At 40.7% G+C, this 20617-nt stretch overlaps 1 protein-coding gene across 6 annotated transcripts in view; it reads left to right on the forward strand.

Annotated features, from left to right (window-relative positions):
- The window catches only part of LOC146683561 (receptor-type tyrosine-protein phosphatase U-like), a 250928-nt gene that overhangs the window by 170276 nt on the left and 60035 nt on the right, over window positions 1–20617 (forward strand). For all 6 annotated transcript variants that reach the window (XM_085445816.1, XM_085445818.1, XM_085445817.1 and 3 more), the window contains exons 9-12: window positions 1630–1739; window positions 10700–10901; window positions 15224–15326; window positions 17708–17987. In XM_085445816.1, the coding sequence (XP_085301942.1) occupies window positions 1630–1739; window positions 10700–10901; window positions 15224–15326; window positions 17708–17987 (695 nt within the window). The remainder of the gene's footprint in view (window positions 1–1629; window positions 1740–10699; window positions 10902–15223; window positions 15327–17707; window positions 17988–20617) is intronic.

Raw genomic sequence — 20617 nt, forward strand, 5'->3', positions numbered from 1 at the left:
ATGAAGCATTAGAACTTGATGCCATCTGTGAAACATGACAGTGATAGTTTCATACTTTGGTCAAGTTTTACTGCATTTGAAATACGATGGCCTGCTGCCATAGATGGACCAATGAATTTAAAATTATACGAGCAAATCATCAAGCCTTCTGACAGCTGACTGAATCTGAAGAGCAAATAAGGCATGCACCAAGAAAATAACCCTGAGCGTAAAAGTCATTCTACCAAATAACTTTAAAAAGAAACAAGAAGCACTCTGAGAAAGCAGACCCCCGCCAAGACAGATCACTCTGGGCAGCATTTACTTTAAAGGGAACAGCATTTTGTGCACATTCATTCTGTTGTTTTTTCTTCTTTAAATGTACTTTAAAAAGTTTTTGTGCAGTAAAAATAAAGCATTTTGGGGTCAATTAGAAAGAAACGTAGATGTGAAATTTAAACGTCAGCTTAGAGGTCAAATCTGACATGATCTTTGGATTCAAACTATGATGTGATCTTTTCAATCCCCATATAACAGTATCATTTCCTAAATGTTGCCAATACAAACAAGGACATACAGTGGCTTGCAAAAGTATTCGGCCCCCTTGAACTTTCCCACATTTTGTCACATTACAGCCACAAACATGAATCAATCTTATTGGAATTGACAGACCAATACAAAGTGGTGTACACGTGAGAAGTGGAACGAAAATCATACATGATTCCAAATATTTTTTTACAAATGAATAACTGCAAAGTGGGGTGTGTGTAATTATTCAGCCCCCTGAGTCAATACTTTGTAGAACCACCTTTTGCTGCAATTACAGCAGCCAGTCTTTTAGGGTCTGTCTCCACCAGCTTTGCACATCTAGAGCCTGAAATCTTTGCCCATTCTTCTTTGCAAAACAGCTCCAGCTCAGTCAGATTAGATGGACAGCGTTTGTGAACAGCAGTTTTCAGATCTGCCACTGTAGCTTTAGCATTTAGCAAATGCTAACCTCACAGAGGAAGTAGGTGCAGAGAGGTTCTTTTTTAAAGCTCTCTCATCACCTATTTCAACATCACTGACTGCAGAACCAGAAAGCACAGTGCTGAATATTTTTTTTCACTTCTAGATGTGACTTTACTCTTTCAGCAAGCACCCTTTTAGTGGCTGTCAATGCCAAAGGGTTTCTTTGGACATTCATTTATTCTCAGAACCTAAACTGGCCAGCTCAACACCTGCCTAAAAAATATCTATATAGCACAAAAAATAAATAAAAAAGATACATATAGATAAACCACAACATGCAGAGGGGTACTCAGGCAGTTGGATTACTTTACTGTTTCTCTGTCGGTACGGTGCTAAAGAAGAAAAATCTGCTGTCATCCTCTGAGACACGGTGCTCTGTTATCAGACAGTATTAGCCAGAATCTCAATTCATCCTGAGGGCTGGGAGCAAGCTGCTTCAGAGTTTTCTTTTCATCACCCCCTTCTGCTCTGTCTCTGTGTTCCCTTCCCTGTCCTCCTCCTCCATCCCTCCTTGGCCCTGTGCCTTTTCACTCTGTCAAAGGTGTTTTTAGCCCCCGGCATGCCTGCCCAGGAGTCTATTAACTCGAGACCCGAGTGGACTGTTTGTTTCAAAGAAGGTTGTTTTCTCTCCTGCCGTAGTTCCTGGCGGCATCGCTCCAGAGTCCCTGACCTTCACCCCGCTCGACGACATGATATTCCTCAAGTGGGAGGAACCCATAGAGCCAAACGGTCTCATCACACAGTATGAGGTAAGCTAACCTCATTACTAACGCAAAAAAGTCCACAACAATGACAACAACTGAATTCACATAACACACACTTATCCTCACTGGGGGTCGGATGTTATTTTTGCCTTGTATATATCTAGTTTTATTCGTCCTCCTTCAGCAAAATGACTCAGATCAATGAGAAGTCTCTTCTGTGGGCTTTAAAGACTCCACTGCTCCCCCTCTTTGATTTCCTCCAGGCCTGTTTTTGTGTGTCTTGCCTAAACCCCGATAGCACACACGAGGCTGAGTTTCTGGAGTAGGTAGGACTCACTTTTCACAGTTCATAGGATTTACTGTACGTGTTCATATGGTAATGAAGCTGCGGCCCAGACTTCAGGCTGTAATTACATGGGGGACAACCATTCTAATTACTTATTTGCCTAAGAGATGCCTCCACAAGGGGGCAACTTTAAATGTTTCTAATTAATTATTGATGGCCCCATATCAACTACAGACCTTTGTAGCACAGGCTTCGGAGCTTTTTTTGTGTAAGTACATGTGAAGACCCACTGTGGCTTAACACATGGTCACCGGTCAGGGAGAGAAAACGAGTTTCTTTTCACAAGCAGAGGCCTGAAAAGTGAGGAGCCAGGCAGAGAATCGAGTGCTGCGGTAACCTTGGTGTGCATACAGATGATTCGCCTTCGCCCCAAACCTCCAAACTGCTAGTGCAGTGAATTTAAACTTCTGGATTTATGAGGCTGAAACCAAAATGTGAAAACAATATATTTGTTTGCTGTTACACAGTTGCTTAGAAATTGCTTATTTTGTGATAAGAAAGCTCCAAATGAGAACAATAAATGCCTGCCTTTACTGTTGCTTCTTGCTGCCTTTAACGTTCTGAATTTCACATTGTATTCGGTGATTCCACAGAAGTCTCGCCCTCTAAAAATCAATAAAAACCTCTGCGGTTTACTCAGAAATAACTGCTAGCAATATTTGTTTTTGTATTTTTTGTCAAAGGAACGTTGAACAGTAAAATGAATTTTTCTGAAGATTTGACCACAGGAATGTTTTTCAGTCCTTGTGAATTTTCCCCAAACAGCCAGTGCACCATCTGTGCAGACTTTAGCCATTCAAACGAAGCACATCTGTTATTTCCACCCAGTCACTCTTATTATTTCTCTTATCTCTGTATCTTTGAAGCACTATCGTAAAGCAACAGAATAAGCAGAAATTCCTCCAGAAATGTCCATTTATACCATCCGGTGATGTAAAAGTCATCGGTTATATTCAGTGACTTTGTATGGAACTGCCTCAAGCCTGTAATTTGCTTTTTGCATCCATGCAAATTGAACTTCTTTTTTCTTTCATCAATAAAAGTATTTTTTTGTTTTGTTTTTAATTTTAACTTTGCCTTCTCTCATTCTTGCTTTATGCACACAGAGACTAGTATGTTAACTGTTTTTGAGCTTACTTGAGAGGGATTTGGTTCAATTCAGTTTCATTTATACAGCGCCAAATCACAACAACAGTCACCTCAAGGCGCTTTATATTGTAAGGTAGACCCTACAACAACATCCAACAATCATATGACCCCCTATCAGTAAGCACTTTGGCAACAGTGGGAAGGGAAAACTCCCTTTTAACAGGAAGAAACCTCCAGAAGAACCAGGCTCAGGGAGGGGCGGGGCCATCTGCCGCGACCGGTTATGGAGAGAGAAGGAAGACGGGATGAAAGGCATGCTGTGGAAGAGAGCCAGCGATTAATAACCAGTATAATTCAATGTAGAGAGGTCTAAAGTAGTTGATTTACCGTAATTGTCGGGCTATAAGCCGCTACTTTTTGCACAATCTTTGAACCCTGCGGCTTTTAGTCAGGTGCGGCTTTTCTATGGATTGTCCATGATTTTCGTCATATCGTAAGACGATTTGTTTTGTTTGTTCCGCTGTTGTACGGCACTACGTTGCCTGGCGGAAGGGCATGTGATCAGACACACAGTATCGGGGTTCAAGAGTGGTATGTTGGTCACATGTCCATCCGCCAGGCAACATAGTGCCGTACAAGTAGCGCGAAAAACAAACTTCAAAGTAGCGCTACACATTCAGCGGGAGTCGTGGATGATGTGCGGCAATAAACTTGCGAAAAGCAAGTTGTGCTCAACTCCACCGGTGGAATCTGACAGCGTGGAAAAGTGTGAAAACATCCACGATCACCAACGGATTTCGAAGGGCTGGACTGCTGCATGATGGAGAGGAGGACACCGCCACGGCCCTTCTGAGGGTGTTCGACTCCGACACTGACAACGAGGATTTGTTTGGTTTTGTAAGTGACAACGAAGGAAAGAAGCTGAGAGTGGATGACGAAGCCACCCTGAGCCTGTTCGTTTCCGACACTGGAGAAGAGGACTTTGGTGGTTTTAGAGCGCAGGAAGAAGAGAAAGATGGTGAATGACTGACTTTTCTTCTTGTTGAAGCCGTGTCACTGCACCTGAGCCTAAAAGGTAGTCCGAATCTATTGTTCTGGTGTGCTGTAGGTTATTGTTATGTACTACATTTGTTACTCATTTATGAAGCAAAGTACATGTTTCGTACTTGTAATTACCGCTACTTGTACATATACCTAAAAAGTTGTGCAAATATGTACCCATAACTTGTTTTTCAAAATATTAATAAAAGGGGTGTGTCTCCAAACAGCCATCTCTTTCCTGACAATTCCCTTTGTGCATATTCTCTTACATATGATAAGTCAACATTGAAACACCTGCGGCTTTTAGTCAGGTGCGGCTAATGTATGTACAAAACAGGATTTTCCCCTGATTTTAGCTTGTGCGGCTAATATTCAGGTGCGCTTTGTAGTCCGGGAAATACGGTATTTCTCCCAAAAGAAATTGTATATCTTTTTTCTAGCTCCGACTGCTTATATATCCACAAAGTCTTGGTTGCATTAAAATTCCTATAAACACGTAAGCATGGCTTTAGCAAAAACATGTAATTCAGAAAAACACATTTAGTTCAATAAGATGTTTCCTATTATGAGGGCACTGTTGCTAATTTTCTGATTTTAACCGCAATTCAGAACCACAGATACAGTCCGTACAGACAGCATGAAAAGAGACTATAATACTCATTGAAGTTTTTTTTAAAAAACGGCTCGCGATAAGGAGCTGGCTCGCGCCGTTCACGCAGTGTTGCCAACTTAGCGACTTTGTCGCTATATTTAGCGAGTTTTCAGACCCCCTTAGCGACCTTTTTTTTCTAAAAAACGACTAGCGACAAATCCGGCGACTTTTTCTGGTGTTATGGGAGACTTATTTATGACGACTTTTTGACGTGAAAGCAGGTATCGCTTTTACTCTCAACAAGCAGCGGGTGCTGCCGTGGGTACCTCGCCCGTTCCAAAGCGCTCACGGGTGGAGGATAGTCCTCCCCCAGCTGCTATCAGGGCAGCAGATGTTCACACCTATGCGTCACAACTGCAAATGAATCGCGCATGAGCAAAGCCGCTGCTCCTGCACTGACTGTAACGCAGTCAGTTCTTCTTTTACTGTTATGCTGTTTTGTGGATCACAAAACTACTTATAAACACACACTCTCACACACAAAGTAACTCCACCAGAGTGCCTATTTCGGGTCACTTTTGCTGGTCCAAGCCTGGATAAAGGAGCAGGGTTGGAATTGTGACATTAAAAAAAACAATAACTGCTAAAATAAATTTTATTTGTAGTTCTAAATAAACTCTAACTGCATTTAGGACGTTTTTTACTCACTTTATGTCTCTTCCACAATGTTATTTCTCTCTCCAACAACATAGGTTACAATTATATTAGCATGACCAATTATGCAAATTAGGCAATGACATCATTTAGCGACTTCTAGCGACTTTTAGGACAGCCAATAGCGATTTTCCTTACTGAGGAGTTTCCAACACTGCGTTAACGTCAAAGATCTGGCTCTAAGAGCCATTTCGTTCGTGACCGACACATCACTAGAGCTTTGGGTTGCACTGCCAACTGCCCCGAGGTAAAGTGTTAACATTTCAGTGTCAAGATACTGTCAGGTAGAAGGAAGAGGCTCTTTTACAGCCAACCTGAGTTCCTCAGTTTTATGTCTCTTGATTTACAGACTTACACACATTCATCAAACAGCAACAAGGAAACAACCTCATACTGCTTTTAATTCATACTTGTCATCTTTAGTATGTGTTATTTTTCTCTGGTTTTTACCCTAATCCTGAATGCTGTGTAAAATCAGCCTGCGAGTGCTATAGAACGTAGATATGACACTAAGTCTACCTGATTATCTGTGGCTAACTTTAGCACAAGATTTATTAGACCTGCACCGTGAGTCGACATTTTTTTGCTGTAGCCTTAAGATTAATTGAGAGGCATTTCTGTGAGAAGGATTTCAAATAAAATGCCATCTAAATTTAATCTTTTACCCGTGTGAGTAACAAGCTAAGGATTCTGTAAAGAATATCAGACAAGCTGTATGAGCTTATACGGTCTGATCTGGTCTGACCTAGGAATGTTATCACTGCCACACCGCTTTTCCCTTATATGAACACTTGCTTAACAGCAGCTAAAAATCCAACTGTTATGTAAAAATGTTATGTAAATGTCATAACTGCAAAGCTGTTATGTGTCACATTCATTTTTAATTTTGCATCCAACAGTATGTGGGTCTATAAATCTTTCCTGTGTTCCAGACATTAGATATTCATGCTCCCTAGAGGCTTAAAACTAACTTTAACTAGCTAACTTATAACGCTTCTTATTTCTCGAGTGTTTCTCTGGCACATCAGAGTTTTCAAATATCATGGGAATTACAGTACTTAGTAGTTAATTCTTCTGCCACTCCACATTTCTTTGCATGTTGCTAGGAAAATGGGCAATAGAGCAGTTTATTGAAACATGTGCAAACATACATGCAGACCTTCCCAAAGTGTGGGGCCGCTCCCCCATTGCAGGGGGGCGCGGTATGAAAAGGGGAAAAAAAGCAAAAAAACAAGCTTAGACACTGCCAGCATAATGGACAGGTTTTTTTTACAGGGATCCCACACAAACGCAAAGCAGGAGATGAAGCATCGCTGAATATGTTTCCAAACCAACTTCATTCTAAGCCAAAGACTAGAAAATATGGTGAAGCATATCTTCCCTTTGGCTTCACCTGCACAAGTGCCGAGGTAGGTCTCCCCTACAGAATTGGACTTCCCTGCGTCGGGAGCAGCGCTGGGCTCTCCAAATCACAGACAAACAGTATCCCACATTCTTTTTAGTTCACAAACACTTCTTGTAATGACTAACTACTCCTGACATTTTGGAGATGTTAGCTCTTTATACAGTAAAGTTACAGTGGGATACAAATAACATCAGGCTGATCCTGCCACGATTTGTTCCCCCGGTTCAAATCCCGGACAAACAGTATCCCACAGCTGTTTATGTTTTTAAACCAATTTCCACAGAGAGGCATTTTTTGAAAAATGTATTGATAGCAATGTTGAATATTATTACACAGGAAAAAAAAACCACGTAAAATAATCACACCGTGACGCCTCTGCCTTTCTAAATAGAGGGACAGTAAGTGTGTGTGTATATAAGCGTGTAAAACCTGAAGATAGAGACAAAATACTGCTAATCTGAATATCTGCCATTCTACAATTCATCTCACATAAACAATAACGTGGCGCACAGCGTGACATAAAAATAGGCACATACCTTTGACGTGTGACGAACTCTGTATTCCTCGCCCACACATAAACACAAAAAAGGAGTTTTAAAAAATCTCCGTTTTCGGTGATTGCAAATGCCGTTTACATGTGGATGAAACAGCTGCGTTTTCAAAAATACCCCTGTAGGTGTGCAGGTAGTGTAAAAAAGTTAGTAGTTTATTTTCTTACTATCTGTAATTTATTGCAGATTACTTGTATTTACTTACTTGTTTACTAAATGTTTGAGGTGTGAAATAAACGGCAATGGAGCAAAATATGGGTGTGTGGTTGGAAGATGTGTTAGTGCGCGAACATTTTTCTTGTAAAACAAAGGGGGGCCCAGCAAAAAAAGGTTTTTGAGCTTGAAAATCTGTGTTTTGTATAATCACGCACAGCCTGACAGCGAACAGATACATGCATCAGGTCCTGTGTTGGGTCTTTGCTGTTTTGTTCCTTCTTCTTAAGGTCATGGCTTTCACGTTTGCCTGCTGTAGGTACAGCCCCTTCTTCTTTTGTCCTCCACTTGTTCTGTTTCCTCAGTTTTTTTAAGGGCACACTGGAGTTTGGCTAACAGCTCTTTGGGAATCATCTTATTGGGACAAAAATACTATTGTATGCCTGTCACACTGTGTTATCTTTGGCATTTTTCATAGATGTCGCTAAAGAAATTGGAACAAATTATGTGTTTTTGTGGGAAAGGATTTGTAACAAAATGTGTCAAAATGTAAAAGTGGTTATTTTCTAAGTTGTCTGTATTGACTGTACTAGTTCATCCTTTGAATTAGGTGCATTTTTAATGCTTAAATGATTCGTAGGTCGATATTAAGAGGCTGAACAATTTTTTTTTAAAAGAACATTCCTCTGAAGTCTTTCCTCTGAGAAAGACTTTCTAAAGGCCTGGAAAAAAGTTTCTCAAGACCACTTGAAAAAAATGAAAAAGTCTCATCTCCAAAAGTTGATTCTGTTCATCTGGATGTAGCATTTTGTGGGAGAAACGCTACATCACTCATCCAAGTGACTTCTTCAGTCTCTGCTGACTGCAGGTTCTCCAATATTCTAAACAGTAGATTTGCATAATGACCGAAACCAACCCACTGAAGGCTGGTTTTGTCACTACTCAGGGATGAAAATGCTTATGAGCCCCTGAAAGGAGACCCAGGAGGTGGTTACAGGAAGAGGGTGATAGATTGTCTGGTCTGAAGCAGTTAGACCAAGACAAGGCTATTGACCGGACCTCATACCACAGGCTGTACTCAGGGGAGTCTACACAAAGTCTGTATGGTTTACTGAAGATACATAAACAGGGTGCACCTTTAAGACCGATTGTCTGCATGATCAATTCCGTCACCTATAACATCTCCGAGTTTTTGGCTTCAATCCTCTACCAGGTAGGCAGCTCTGAACACCACGTCCAGAACACTTTGGATTTTGTTGAGAAGGTGAGAGACGTCATTATGGAAGCAGATGAAACCATGGTCTCATATGACGTTACATCTCTCTTCACTTGCATCCCAAGCGTTGGAGGTAGTGCGTAAGAGATTACAGGATGACACCAACCTCAACAACAGGACCACTTTCAGCATCGACCAAGTGTGTTTGCTTTTGGAGCTGTGTCTTCATTCCACCTACTTCTCATACAAGGGTCAGTTCTACAGGCAGAAACATGGGTGTGCCATGGGCTCCCCAGTTTCACCCATCGTGGCCAATTTGTACATGGAAGAAGTAGAAAAGAGGGCTTTGCTATCCTACCCTGGAACACCACCAAGCCATTGGTTCAGATATGTGGATGTCACCTGGGTGAAAATCAGGTCTCAGGACGTTCCACATTTTACGGATCACATTAACTCGGTGGACCAACACATCACGTTCACCAGGGAGGATATGAAAAATGGCAAGTTGGCCTTCTTAGACTGTGCGATTTCCATCAGTAATGGGGGAGTGGTTATCCCAGCTGGACGTTTGTCAAAGCTGGGATGGCGCCAAAAGAAAGCTCCAGCCAATCCAGCAGAGAAGGACAACTGCTGCCTAAGCGAAAACCTGTAGTGATCCCGTATGTGTCAGGAGTATCGGAGCAGTTGAGACGCATTTTTTCTAAACACCGGGTCTCTGTGGCTTTTAAACCCCAAAACACGCTGCGCCAAAAATTGGTCCACCCCAAGGATCGGGTCCCCGACACAAACAGAGTAACATAGTGTACGCTGTTAAGTGCCAGGAGGATTGCCAGGATTTATACATCGGGGAAACCAAACAACCTCTGGTGAAGCGGATGGCACAACACAGAAGAGCTACCTCGTCAGGCCAGGACTCTGCAGTCTATTTACACCTACAGGCCAGTGGACACTCTTTCAAGGATGAGGATGTACACATCCTGGACAGGGAGGAACGCTGGTTTGAGCGCGGAGTCAAGGAGGCCATTTACGTGAAAAGGGAAAGACCATCTCTGAATCGAGGAAGGGGCCTAAGGGTACATCTTTCGCCATCTTACAATGCTGTGATTGCAGCCATTCCCCAACTCTCTGTGAATGGTACTCGTGGCCATTGATCAGTGGTCTTTGATCAGTGGTTGTTGATCAGTGGTCATGAGAATTTGCATAATTAAGATTAATGAACTGACCTCCCAGCCCATTGTTCCTTCAGTGGGCTGGTTTCAGTCATTATGCAAATGTACTGTTTATAGGATTGGGGAAACCTGCAGTCAGCTGAGACTGAAGAAGTCACTTGGATGAGTGAGTTTCTCCCACAAAACGCTACGTCCAGATGAACAGAATCAACTTTTGGAGATTTACTTACCTGGATGATTGAGCATGCATCAAGACGAAAAAGTCTCATATAACAAAATGAGGGGTGTCTCAAGACTTTTGCATATTAGTGTATCTAAGAAGTTTCATAGTTTGCGATTCACTGATGGAAACCACAAAATGACAAGCTTAGTGGGTTTTGTGATCAACTAAGCTTTATTTGTCATCACTTCTATTTTTAGGTGAAATTACTTGATAGTGGATCGATCACACCATTTCCCCCCAGGCTTACATGCTCCGTCTTAATTGCTATGAGTTGTCATAGTGGTATATTAATATGCTTACATTATTATCCCTTCTCTTAATTGCTTATCCAGTTCAGGGTCACAAGGGGGATAAAGCATGAAAAGAACATCATATCCTGTTAAAAAGATCAAAAAGAGCCTGAACCTTTCTGGTAGAAAAGCAAGAACAGACTTGCACAGGTCTGGATTAGATTAGATAAGGTTTGGACCATTTTAATACAGTATCTTCATTTACTCTATTTTCAGATCAGTTACCAGAGTATTGAGTCATCAGATCCAGGTATTAATGTGCCAGGTCCTCGCCGTACAGTGTCCAAGCTGAGAAATGAGACCTACCACATGTTCTCCGGCCTCCATCCTGGAACCACCTACCTGGTGTCTGTCCGGGCCAGAACTGCCAAGGGCTTTGGCCAGACTGCACTCACTGAGATCACCACCAACATTTCTGGTGAGTCTTTGCACTGACTGCTGTATGTGTGTCTACATGTGCGTAAGAGATTTTCTCTTGACTGGTATTTAATGATAAATTCAGATTTCCAGTGGCTGTAACAGGACAAGTCTAAAGAAAAAAAAACATGTTTTTTTTAATGATAGGAGACTATGTCATGATATGTAATTCCCTCCCTTTGAAGAGCTTTGGTTGAATTGCACATTTAATTTTAAACTGTACAAATTATTTTCATTCTGTACACCTTTCAGATGCATACTGGCTTAGTTTGATAGAATAACAGCAGTGCAAATTATAGCCCAGTACAAATGTTCAGCTTGAATGGTTTGGGTGAAAACAGCTTTGTTCACATCACCGCGGCCTGCGTTTTCCATTCAAAGGACACGCAGCTGTTCAGAAATTAGAGAAGCGGTGTTTGTCAGGGAAGAGGTTACCGCTATGGATCTCAAGATTCTGTTCTGTCTGTGGGGATTGTGAAACACTCCCCCCCTGATTGGTGTCTGCAGGCCATTTTCACTAATGGTGTTTACTCTGATGAAACATCACTTGCTATTGTTGTGTCTCCCTCATACAGCACGTGGGGGGTAAATGGAGTGTGTGGATGATTTAGATTCATTCAGGAATCCACACAAAAGCAGTTAAAGGAAATAAAGCTTCCTCAAAAGGTCTGCAGTTATTGCGTTTTCCTTCTTTCTGGAGATGTATCTGTATAAAATCTCCTGATGCAGGCTTTAATAATGTTTCAGGCTTCTTCTTGTTAAAATGATCTGATTATGTTAATCCGAACAGCAAAACAAAAAGACATTTTCTTCTGTCAAATTACATATTGAGCTCCTAAAAACAATTAACTGTGTGCCAAATCTAGAACTAAACAAGACTGTTTAGCTAATGATGTTGACTTTTTGTGTGACAGCAGTGTATTTCAAGGTCTAGGTAGCAAGTCAGATAATTAGGTAGTATTTCTGAAACAGCTTGAGGGCTGCAGCGGTCAGCGATGGGACCTCACGACAGATCATGGTCCAACAACAGGATGGTTAGAAATGTTCCAGAACAAACTGATCTATGCAGGATCTTTATCCAGAGATGGAAAACTGCACCCCCGCAGGTCCTGGCAGCACACAAAGTCTGAACTGGACATATTGTTTAGGTTATTAGAAAGTGCTTTAACTTCTATTTTTTTGTCACCCTTATTTTTGCCACATTTTTCCACCTCTGCCAAGGAGAATATGTTTTTGGCAGTGTTTGCACGTGTGTCATTCAAAGTTTTTGAAAGAATTCTGATAAAACTTTGTAGGGGTGTAGAGTGGGGTCATGTTAACAATTCATTAAAATTTGGCTTGCATGCACTGAGGTCTTCAAGGTCAACTTAATGATTCATTGGTCAAAAACTGGCAAAAAACCTCATAACTTAACTAACTATGATTCTTACAAGTGTGATTGTGTATAGTCAAAATAAAATACTGCATACAGATTTAAAATATGTCTCATTTACCTCTGACCTCTCCTTCAAGATCAAATAAGGTCAACATTTTATTAAATGTCTTTTATCTTTAAAACTGCTTAGAATTGTCAACATTTAGGAAATGATAACGGTATAGGAGGATTCTAAATATCACGTTACAGTTTGTCACATTTGACCTCTGATGTCAATTTAATATTTCACATCTGCCTTCCTTTCAAGTTGACCCCAAAATACGTTGTATCTAAAAGAAAGTATTGTCAAAACAAAGAGAACGATGTGCCTCGTTAGCTGCCAGCATGTAAAAGACAGCGAGCGGCCTTGGCACAGGTTTGCATTCTGAGTGTTTCTTCTTGAATTTGTTTCTGCACTTTTTGTTACATTTGTGTTTCATAACTTATTTCAAACAAACAAATGTAAGTTACAAAAGATTAATTTCCTTGACTGTGTCTTAACATTACACTGAAAACAGAGCAAAGCATAAGAGTTTGGATTGTTCAGCGAAGGAGTATAGCAACGAATTTTATGAAACAGTCTTTGCAAAAAGTGGAAATTGTGACATTCGCTGTTGTACTGAATTTTTCTGCATACTATAGTCCATTGCAGTCCTTTTCCAGTTTGTTGCACTTACATTATGTGCATTCTAAATCCTACCAAATCCTACCCAAACGTGTCCTGCTTGATAAACCACAAGGAAATTATAAATAATGGCGAGACGTGCCATTATATTTACTGCACCTCTCTTAGTTTGCATCCAAATATCAAATATAAATGTAACATTTCACTTTTACATGACTTTGTTGCAAGTTGACCCCAAAATATGTCATATCTTTAAAAAACAGTACTGTCAAGAGAACACGAATGTATCCATATACACTCAAAATTAAGTTAAAAAGCCTGCTTTTTGTACTTTTTACTCCACTACAAACTCCTTAAAGTATTTTCTTAAAAAGAACAAAGAAAATAAAATGAAACTATACAAAATACAACACTATTCCTTTAAAGTCACTACTGCCCAGAGAGTGAGTTGCCTTGCGGAGGGTTGCGCTCTCTGAGTGCTTCTTGTTAACTTCAGAATTTGGGAAAGTCAAACATGTTTATGGTTGTTCTGAACAGCCTAATGCAGAGTCGAAAACCTGCTTTTGAGGGGACACATTACTGTTTAATTTTGGGGTTAAAGGCGCACATTTTCAGGAAGACTGAATGACTTTTGGATTGTCTAGTGCGGTATAGGTGTCCCGTATTTGTGAAAAAGTCACTCTAGATCCAACCTTGAGCTATTGCAGTGCACTTTCAATTCAATTCAATTTTATTTATATAGCGCCAAATCACAACAAAAGTTGCCTTAAGGCGCTTCATAGATACAGAGAAAAACCCAACAATCATATGACCCCCTATGAGCAAGCACTTTGGCGACAGTGGGAAGGAAAAACTCCCTTTTAACAGGAAGAAACCTCCGGCAGAACCAGGCTCAGGGAGGGGCGGGGCCATCTGCTGCGACCGGTTGGGGTGAGAGAAGGAAGACAGGATAAAAGACATGCATTCAAATTTTGAATGTAACTCCTTTACATTAAATACATTAAATATTATACATTAAAGTAATAGAATCAGTGCATTCAAGTAAAATATAAAAAAATGCTCATTTTTAAAGTTTTATTAATTAGTTCTTTTATGGTTTAATGGTTTACAGCAGTTTCTCTTTTTAAAGTTGTTGCTTCTTTTCCTTTTCATTTCTCCTCTGATTCAAGTGTGCTTGTTTCATGTCTATTTATTATTACTGTCTCCTAAAGCAGACAATGACATAACTTTATCCCTAGGCACGCAGAATATATTGAACATTTTGATTTTAGTCTAGTGTTTTCTGATGCCGAACAGGGAGATTGGTGGATTGTAAACGTTATTGTCTTAATAAAAATACCTTTTGGTTCTGCTGGATCTTGGTGCTTTTTATATTCCAGGAGAATTCTTTGACCCCCACACTGTATGTAATACAGCATACATCTCTATTATCTGTACCTGTTCCATTCGGTTTAGAAAGTGGCTTATGTGGGCTTGCAGATGTCAGAGTGTACAATTAAATCTATAGTATCACATGCTCCCACCTGGCTGCGCTGTCACGAGCTCTGGGCAGCCAGCTCCTGTTCCAGTTTAGTACCACACATGCAAGTGTAATGCTGTACTCGTTAGTTTTTTCATTATTCATTGGCTTTAACCACCTAACACACACTGGCTCAAACACTCCTGAGCACGACTGCATATAATGCAGACCTCAGATGTTTGCGTGCAAGCATGAGTGTGTGTTTTTTCGGATGACAGGTTACACAAGCAGGTTTTTACGACGGGCATTAATGCCTTGCCTCAGCAGAAACATTTTCCACTTCCATTACAGAAACCTTTTTGTTTTGGCTTATCTGTTGTACCAGGATAACCATTTGCTTCACTACGTACTCCAATTAATTCACTCCCTGTAGTAAACAGAGATGGGAACACTCAACCCCTTTGTCCCCAGAGCTTTGCTGAGGTTGTGCAGCATTGAGATCTGTCCTAATTATATTATAAGAGCCTCTTATTTTCTCTGTAGTTGGCTGCTGTTACTAGTCATCATCAGTCAATGGCACTGTGTGGGAGGCCTGCACACACTAGTACGCTGGGGAAAAGATGGTACACTCTTATCTTTTAATGTAGGGGAGAAAACATTACTAAAATATCGAGCAGTGGAGCCACGTGTCTGTTGAAGCTCCCAAATCTAAGCAAAGTATATTTCATCTTTGCAAAAAGAGTACGGAAAATCGTCCTGCTCTTTTTCTACACATGTTAGCCCTTTTTTGACACATTTTTTTCCCACTTTTCTTTCTGCCCTCAGCTCCGGTGTTTGACTATGAAGACATCCCTTCTCCACTGAGTGAGTCGGAGAGCACCATCACCGTGCTGCTGCGCCCAGCCCTGGGGAGAGGGGCTCCTGTCAGGTACAATGCATGCTTCACTCCTACACCGACATTCATTTGGTGCTCTTCCAGGCTCTGATATTTATAGCTGCAGTAAAAGCGAGCTCTGTGAAGCACTAGAAAATTGTTCTTTAGTCTTGAAGCATAGCAGACACCATTTCAAGTAAAATGCATGAAGTCCCAGAAAGTGGGTCTTCACAGAAACATGATGATTTTGCAAAGTTCACAAAGCGTTCAAAATTAAATGCAAGCCATTAATATTAGGTTTCCTCATTAATGTTTGCCCAGTGGTCAAGGACATCGGAACGTTATGATGTGTTGGCAGTAGCAACAGGAAAAAGGGAATAAAAAATGGGCCGTTATTCCGTCCTGAAGCCTAATTCACCATTTCACACAGCTTTAGAATGACGCACCATGTCAACCTATCGTATGCTGACTGTTAGACATTGTGTCACCATAATAGGCCCTTGCCCCTGCCCCCGGTCCAATTTCAATTTTTTCTCAAAACCTGAGGTTTTCTCAGGTTTTGAGAAAAAATTGAAGCACCAGGCTTTCAACTAGAAAAGCGCATCCAATCCTTCATGGAGTGCATGTCTCTGGGAGAGATATAACAGTGCAATAGAAAAATATTCATCACATGGTGAGGTTCTGTTAAAGCCAAGCAAGAGAATGTCGTGACAATATTGCCTCTTCATTGTGGCCATGAGTAGTAAAAACATTTTTTCATAACTGAAATTAATAATCAAACAAACACAGTTTGGTAAATGGTGACTGCTGATATACAATTTGGGACATATCTTTCAATTCAATTGTATTTATATAGCGCCAAATCACAACAACAGTCACCTCAATGTGCTTTATATTGTAAGGTAGACCCTACAATAATACATACAGAGAAAACCCCAACAATCATATGAGCCCCTATGAGTAAGCACCTTGGTGACAGTGGGAAGGAAAAACTCCCTTTTAACAGGAAGAACCTCTGGCAGAAACAGGCTCAGGGAGGGGCGGCTATCAGCCAAAATTCATTCATTTTCCTGTCTGGAGTAAATGGACTTGTTCTTATATAGCGCTTTTCTACTCTTCTGATCACTGAAAGCACTTTACACAACTTGTGCATTCACCCATTCGCACATTGTTCTAAGTGCTTTTTAAGTAGCATTCACACCCCGATGGATGCATCGGAGAGCAATTTGGGGTTAATATCTTGCCCAAGAATATTTGGCATTGAGGGAAACCAAGAATCGAACCACCAACCTTCCAATCAGTAGATGACCTGCTCTACCGCCTGAGCTACAGCCATACTTTACACAGTAGTCAGACTTTTTTGGAACCAGGGTTGGGGAGTCACATGCTCATGCGCTTTCACTAGCTTATGAGCTACTCAAAGGATCTAGTTAGCACCTGTTAGCTAAAGCAACAGCAACTAAAGTAATCCTTTTACTCTAAATAAACACTTGCGTTTGGAGCCTTACAGACCTGCATATGATACCTACTTACCATGCAGTCTTTTTAAAGTTTAGCATGAATTCTCTGGATGACTAATCATGCTACTTTTGCATATAATTACTGCTTGTACTTTCTTTACTTTCACCTGGTAGGCTGATTTGGAAAGAGTTAACTGGCAGAGCGCGGATGAAAAACATAAAAAAACATTGATGAAAATTGTTAAAACAAAACATCACATAATTAGAAGTGGTGTTATTCAATAAATATACATATCCAATAAAGATCAATTATAATAAAAAATAGCTGAAATTCAATAATAGCGAGTTTTTCTTGTATTTTGATATAATTTATGAATTTGGGTTTCAGTTGGGTGAAATCTTCAAATGAACACTGTAGTCCAAACTGTTTAATTTAAAAAAATAAATCATGAACACTGTAGATGGCATAGTCAAATCTGTGTGTATATGAAGTTCAACATTAATGAGTTAAAAGCAACAATTTATTGGAGGTAAATTACAAAAAGTAAACAATGCCAATGAAATAATTAACAAAGAAACCAGAAATATTAAACAAGACAACTGAAAACAATGGCCACACATTACAGGATTTCAAAAGGAAACATAACATGAAGTAATATCAGGTAAAAGTCAATTTATAAAAACTTGTTTTAAGAAGGAATTTAAAGGTCACTGGCTCTGTGGGCCTGAATCTCCTCAGCCAGATCATTCCAAAGTTAATCCATTTTATGTATCGAAAACTCTGGAGTAATATTACTTTTCCGACTGGATATATGATGATGATGCTACAATTTAAGGACAAGGGCAACAAACACAGTGTGATCTGAATGGTATGTTCCTGGCATTATGACTATTGACAGCGATATTATATACTATTAGAATGATATTTAAATGATAGGTTTTTGGGGCACTAAGGTCCACATTGTCCTGTCCCAGTGCCTACCAGGTAGTGGTGGTGGAAGAGGATGGGTCCCGTCATGTGAAGAGGAGGGAGCTGGGTACCGTGGACTGTTTCCCTACTCCAAATTCCCACAACGAGGCTCAGGCCAAAGGGGCTCCACATTACTACACAGCTGAGCTGGCTCCCAGCAGTCTGCCGGAGGCCACGCCTTTCACAGTGGGTGATAATCACACCTACAATGGCTACTGGAACAGTCCTTTGGACCCAACCAAGAACTACCTCATCTACTTCCAGGCCACCAGCAACTTCAGAGGGGTAAGAACCATTACAATGTCTTTTTTTCCTCTGCTACTCGGACACTATTTTGCAAAAAATATTCACTCACCTATCCAAATCATTGAATTCAGGTGTTTTAATCCCTTCCATGGCTACATGTAGACTCCATCTACAAATATTTGTGAAAGAATTTGTTGCTTTCAGGAGCTCTGTCAATTCCAGCATGGTACAGTGATAGCCACCTGCGCAATAAGCCATGAAATTTCCTCGCTACCAAAGATTCCAGCCTGTTCTCACTCCCAATGCGTAACATCCCAACGATTTGTCATGTCCCACGGCATTCCTGAGAAACGCGAAAGGTCACCTTTCGCGTTTTTATGCTGCGTGCCGGGTTATGGGTGAAATCTAGTAGAATGACGGTCCCGCGGTAATACATGTTCCAGCTAGAGCAGGGCGATATGACCAAAAATATTTATCAAGATATGCATTTGAAAATTTGCGATAACGATATAACTGACGATATAATTCCAACAAACACGGTAATAATGACGGCCCGCTAGCATGCTGTACCAAAAATAGTGCTTTGTTGTGTATCTGGCGGACGAAAGCTAAACCAGTGCCACACCACTGAAGTTGCAGCATTTTTACAAACCAATTCTGGTTCATCTGTTTCCTTCAACGATCCACTCTCGCCCTTCTCATTCTCCGTCGCTGCCGTGGTTTTTCCGCCATGTGCGTATGAAAACAAAAGCACTGCGCATGCGCGTTTTACCCATATTCTATCGCGATATTTCATTTTCTTATCGTTGCCCAACATTATACCGGTATTACCGTGAACGGTATAATGTGGCCCAGCCATAGTTCCAGCCATGTATTCCAGCCCGAACCCTAACCATGTCCCTATCCCTAACCGTAACCAGCTCTTTAACAACGTAAAATAGTGTTTTCCAAAGCAATTAAAGTAAAATGAATGAACATGTGTAGATTAATTCCAAACGGTTCTCACGTTTCCTCGTTTTTCCAATCTCGTCATTTAGGGACGTGTTGGGTGCCTGGAAGCGTAATATGTTGACGATTTATCACCTACCGTAAAATATTATGCTTTGGGAGCAAGAACGTGTGGCAGCCCATTGAATATTCCACCGTCAACTGTTATTGGTATTGTAACAAAGAGCAAGTGATTAAGAACAACATCAACTCACAGCAGGGTCAGAGGATGCTGAGGAACATAGTGAGTAGTTGCCAACCTTCTGCAGAGGTCAGTCGCTATAGACTTCCAAACCTCACGTGGCCTTCAGATTAGCATAAGAACAGTGAGAGCAACGTAGAGAGCTGCATCCAAGCCTTACATCACTAAGTGCAATGTAAAGCACTAGTGTAAAGCACACCGAAACTGGACTCTAGAGAAGTGGAGATGTTCTTGTCTATGCATCTCTATCTGGCAATCTGATGGATGAGTCTGGGTTTGGCTGTTGTCAGGCAAACAGTACTTGTCTCACAGCATTGTGCCAAGTCTGAAGTTTTCTGGAGGAGGGGGCTTATGGTGTGCAGTTGCTTTTTGAGAAGTTGGCCTCTGCCTTAATTAAAATTAAAAGAACTCTTGATAATTCTAGATAAGAAGATATTTAGACAATTTTAAGCTCCTGGCTTAGTGGGAGAAGTTTGGGAATGGCCGCTTCCTCGTGCAATGACCAGTCCACAAAGCAAGGTCCATAAAGACATGGATGAGCGACTCCAGTGTGGAAGAACTTGACTGGCCTTGAGTCCTGACCTCAACCTAAAAGAACACTTTTGGGACGAATTAGAGCGGAGACTGCAAGACAGGCCTTCTTGTCCAATATCACAAATATTTCTCCGAAAGAGAGGTCAAAAAATTCCCATAATCATGCTCTTAAACCTTGTGGAAAGCCTTTCCAGAAGAGTTGAAGCTGATATAGCTGCAAAAGGTGGGCCATGATCACATTAAACCCAATGGATTAAGAATTGAATGCACTCAAGTTTATATGTGTGTGCAGGCAGATGAACAAATACTTTTGGAAATATAGTGCATAAAGCAAGGATTGGACTAAAACTGAATGAAAAGCAGACAGTGTTGAAAGGAAAAATTTGAAAGATATTCAGAAAGACTAGAAAACTATTGCTCAAAAGTACTTTAAAAATGTAAATAAAGTTTGGAAGCAGAATATAAAGAGGGGTGACTCAAGAATTTGGCACATTACTGTATGATCTGCTTTTTAGAAAGCCTAAATTAGCCCCTATTTTTAGACTTGTTAATCTTACATTATTTCTCATTGAAAATGGAAAGGCAAACCTTTTTCTACCTAAAACAATTAAAGACATTACATGAGCAAAGTGGCTGAATTTTTTTACAAGATAATTACTTGTGGAATAGAGTTTGCACCTTTTCTTGTCATTAGTAATCTTTCAGTTGCCAGATTGCCTCATATTTAAGCTCTTTAAAAGTCAATTTTCTGTGGGGAAAAAAAGTCAAACACTCTCCCCCAGACTTAAAGTGATCGGAAAAGAAATTCCTCAAGCTATTGAAAAAATTACTGAAGCATTAACAAGGAAAGTGCTGGACAGCAGCCACAGAAACACTGAAAGCAAATGCTCTTTAAATCATTAGGCACATATGGCTGTTATGCATGCCCACCTGTCTCCACCATCTC

This window comes from Copadichromis virginalis, linkage group LG22, assembly GCF_057382275.1.
Source record: "Copadichromis virginalis isolate Kocher_CV1m ecotype Utaka linkage group LG22, C_Virginalis_male_GT1.1, whole genome shotgun sequence".
In the NCBI taxonomy this organism is placed as follows: Eukaryota; Metazoa; Chordata; class Actinopteri; order Cichliformes; family Cichlidae; genus Copadichromis; species Copadichromis virginalis.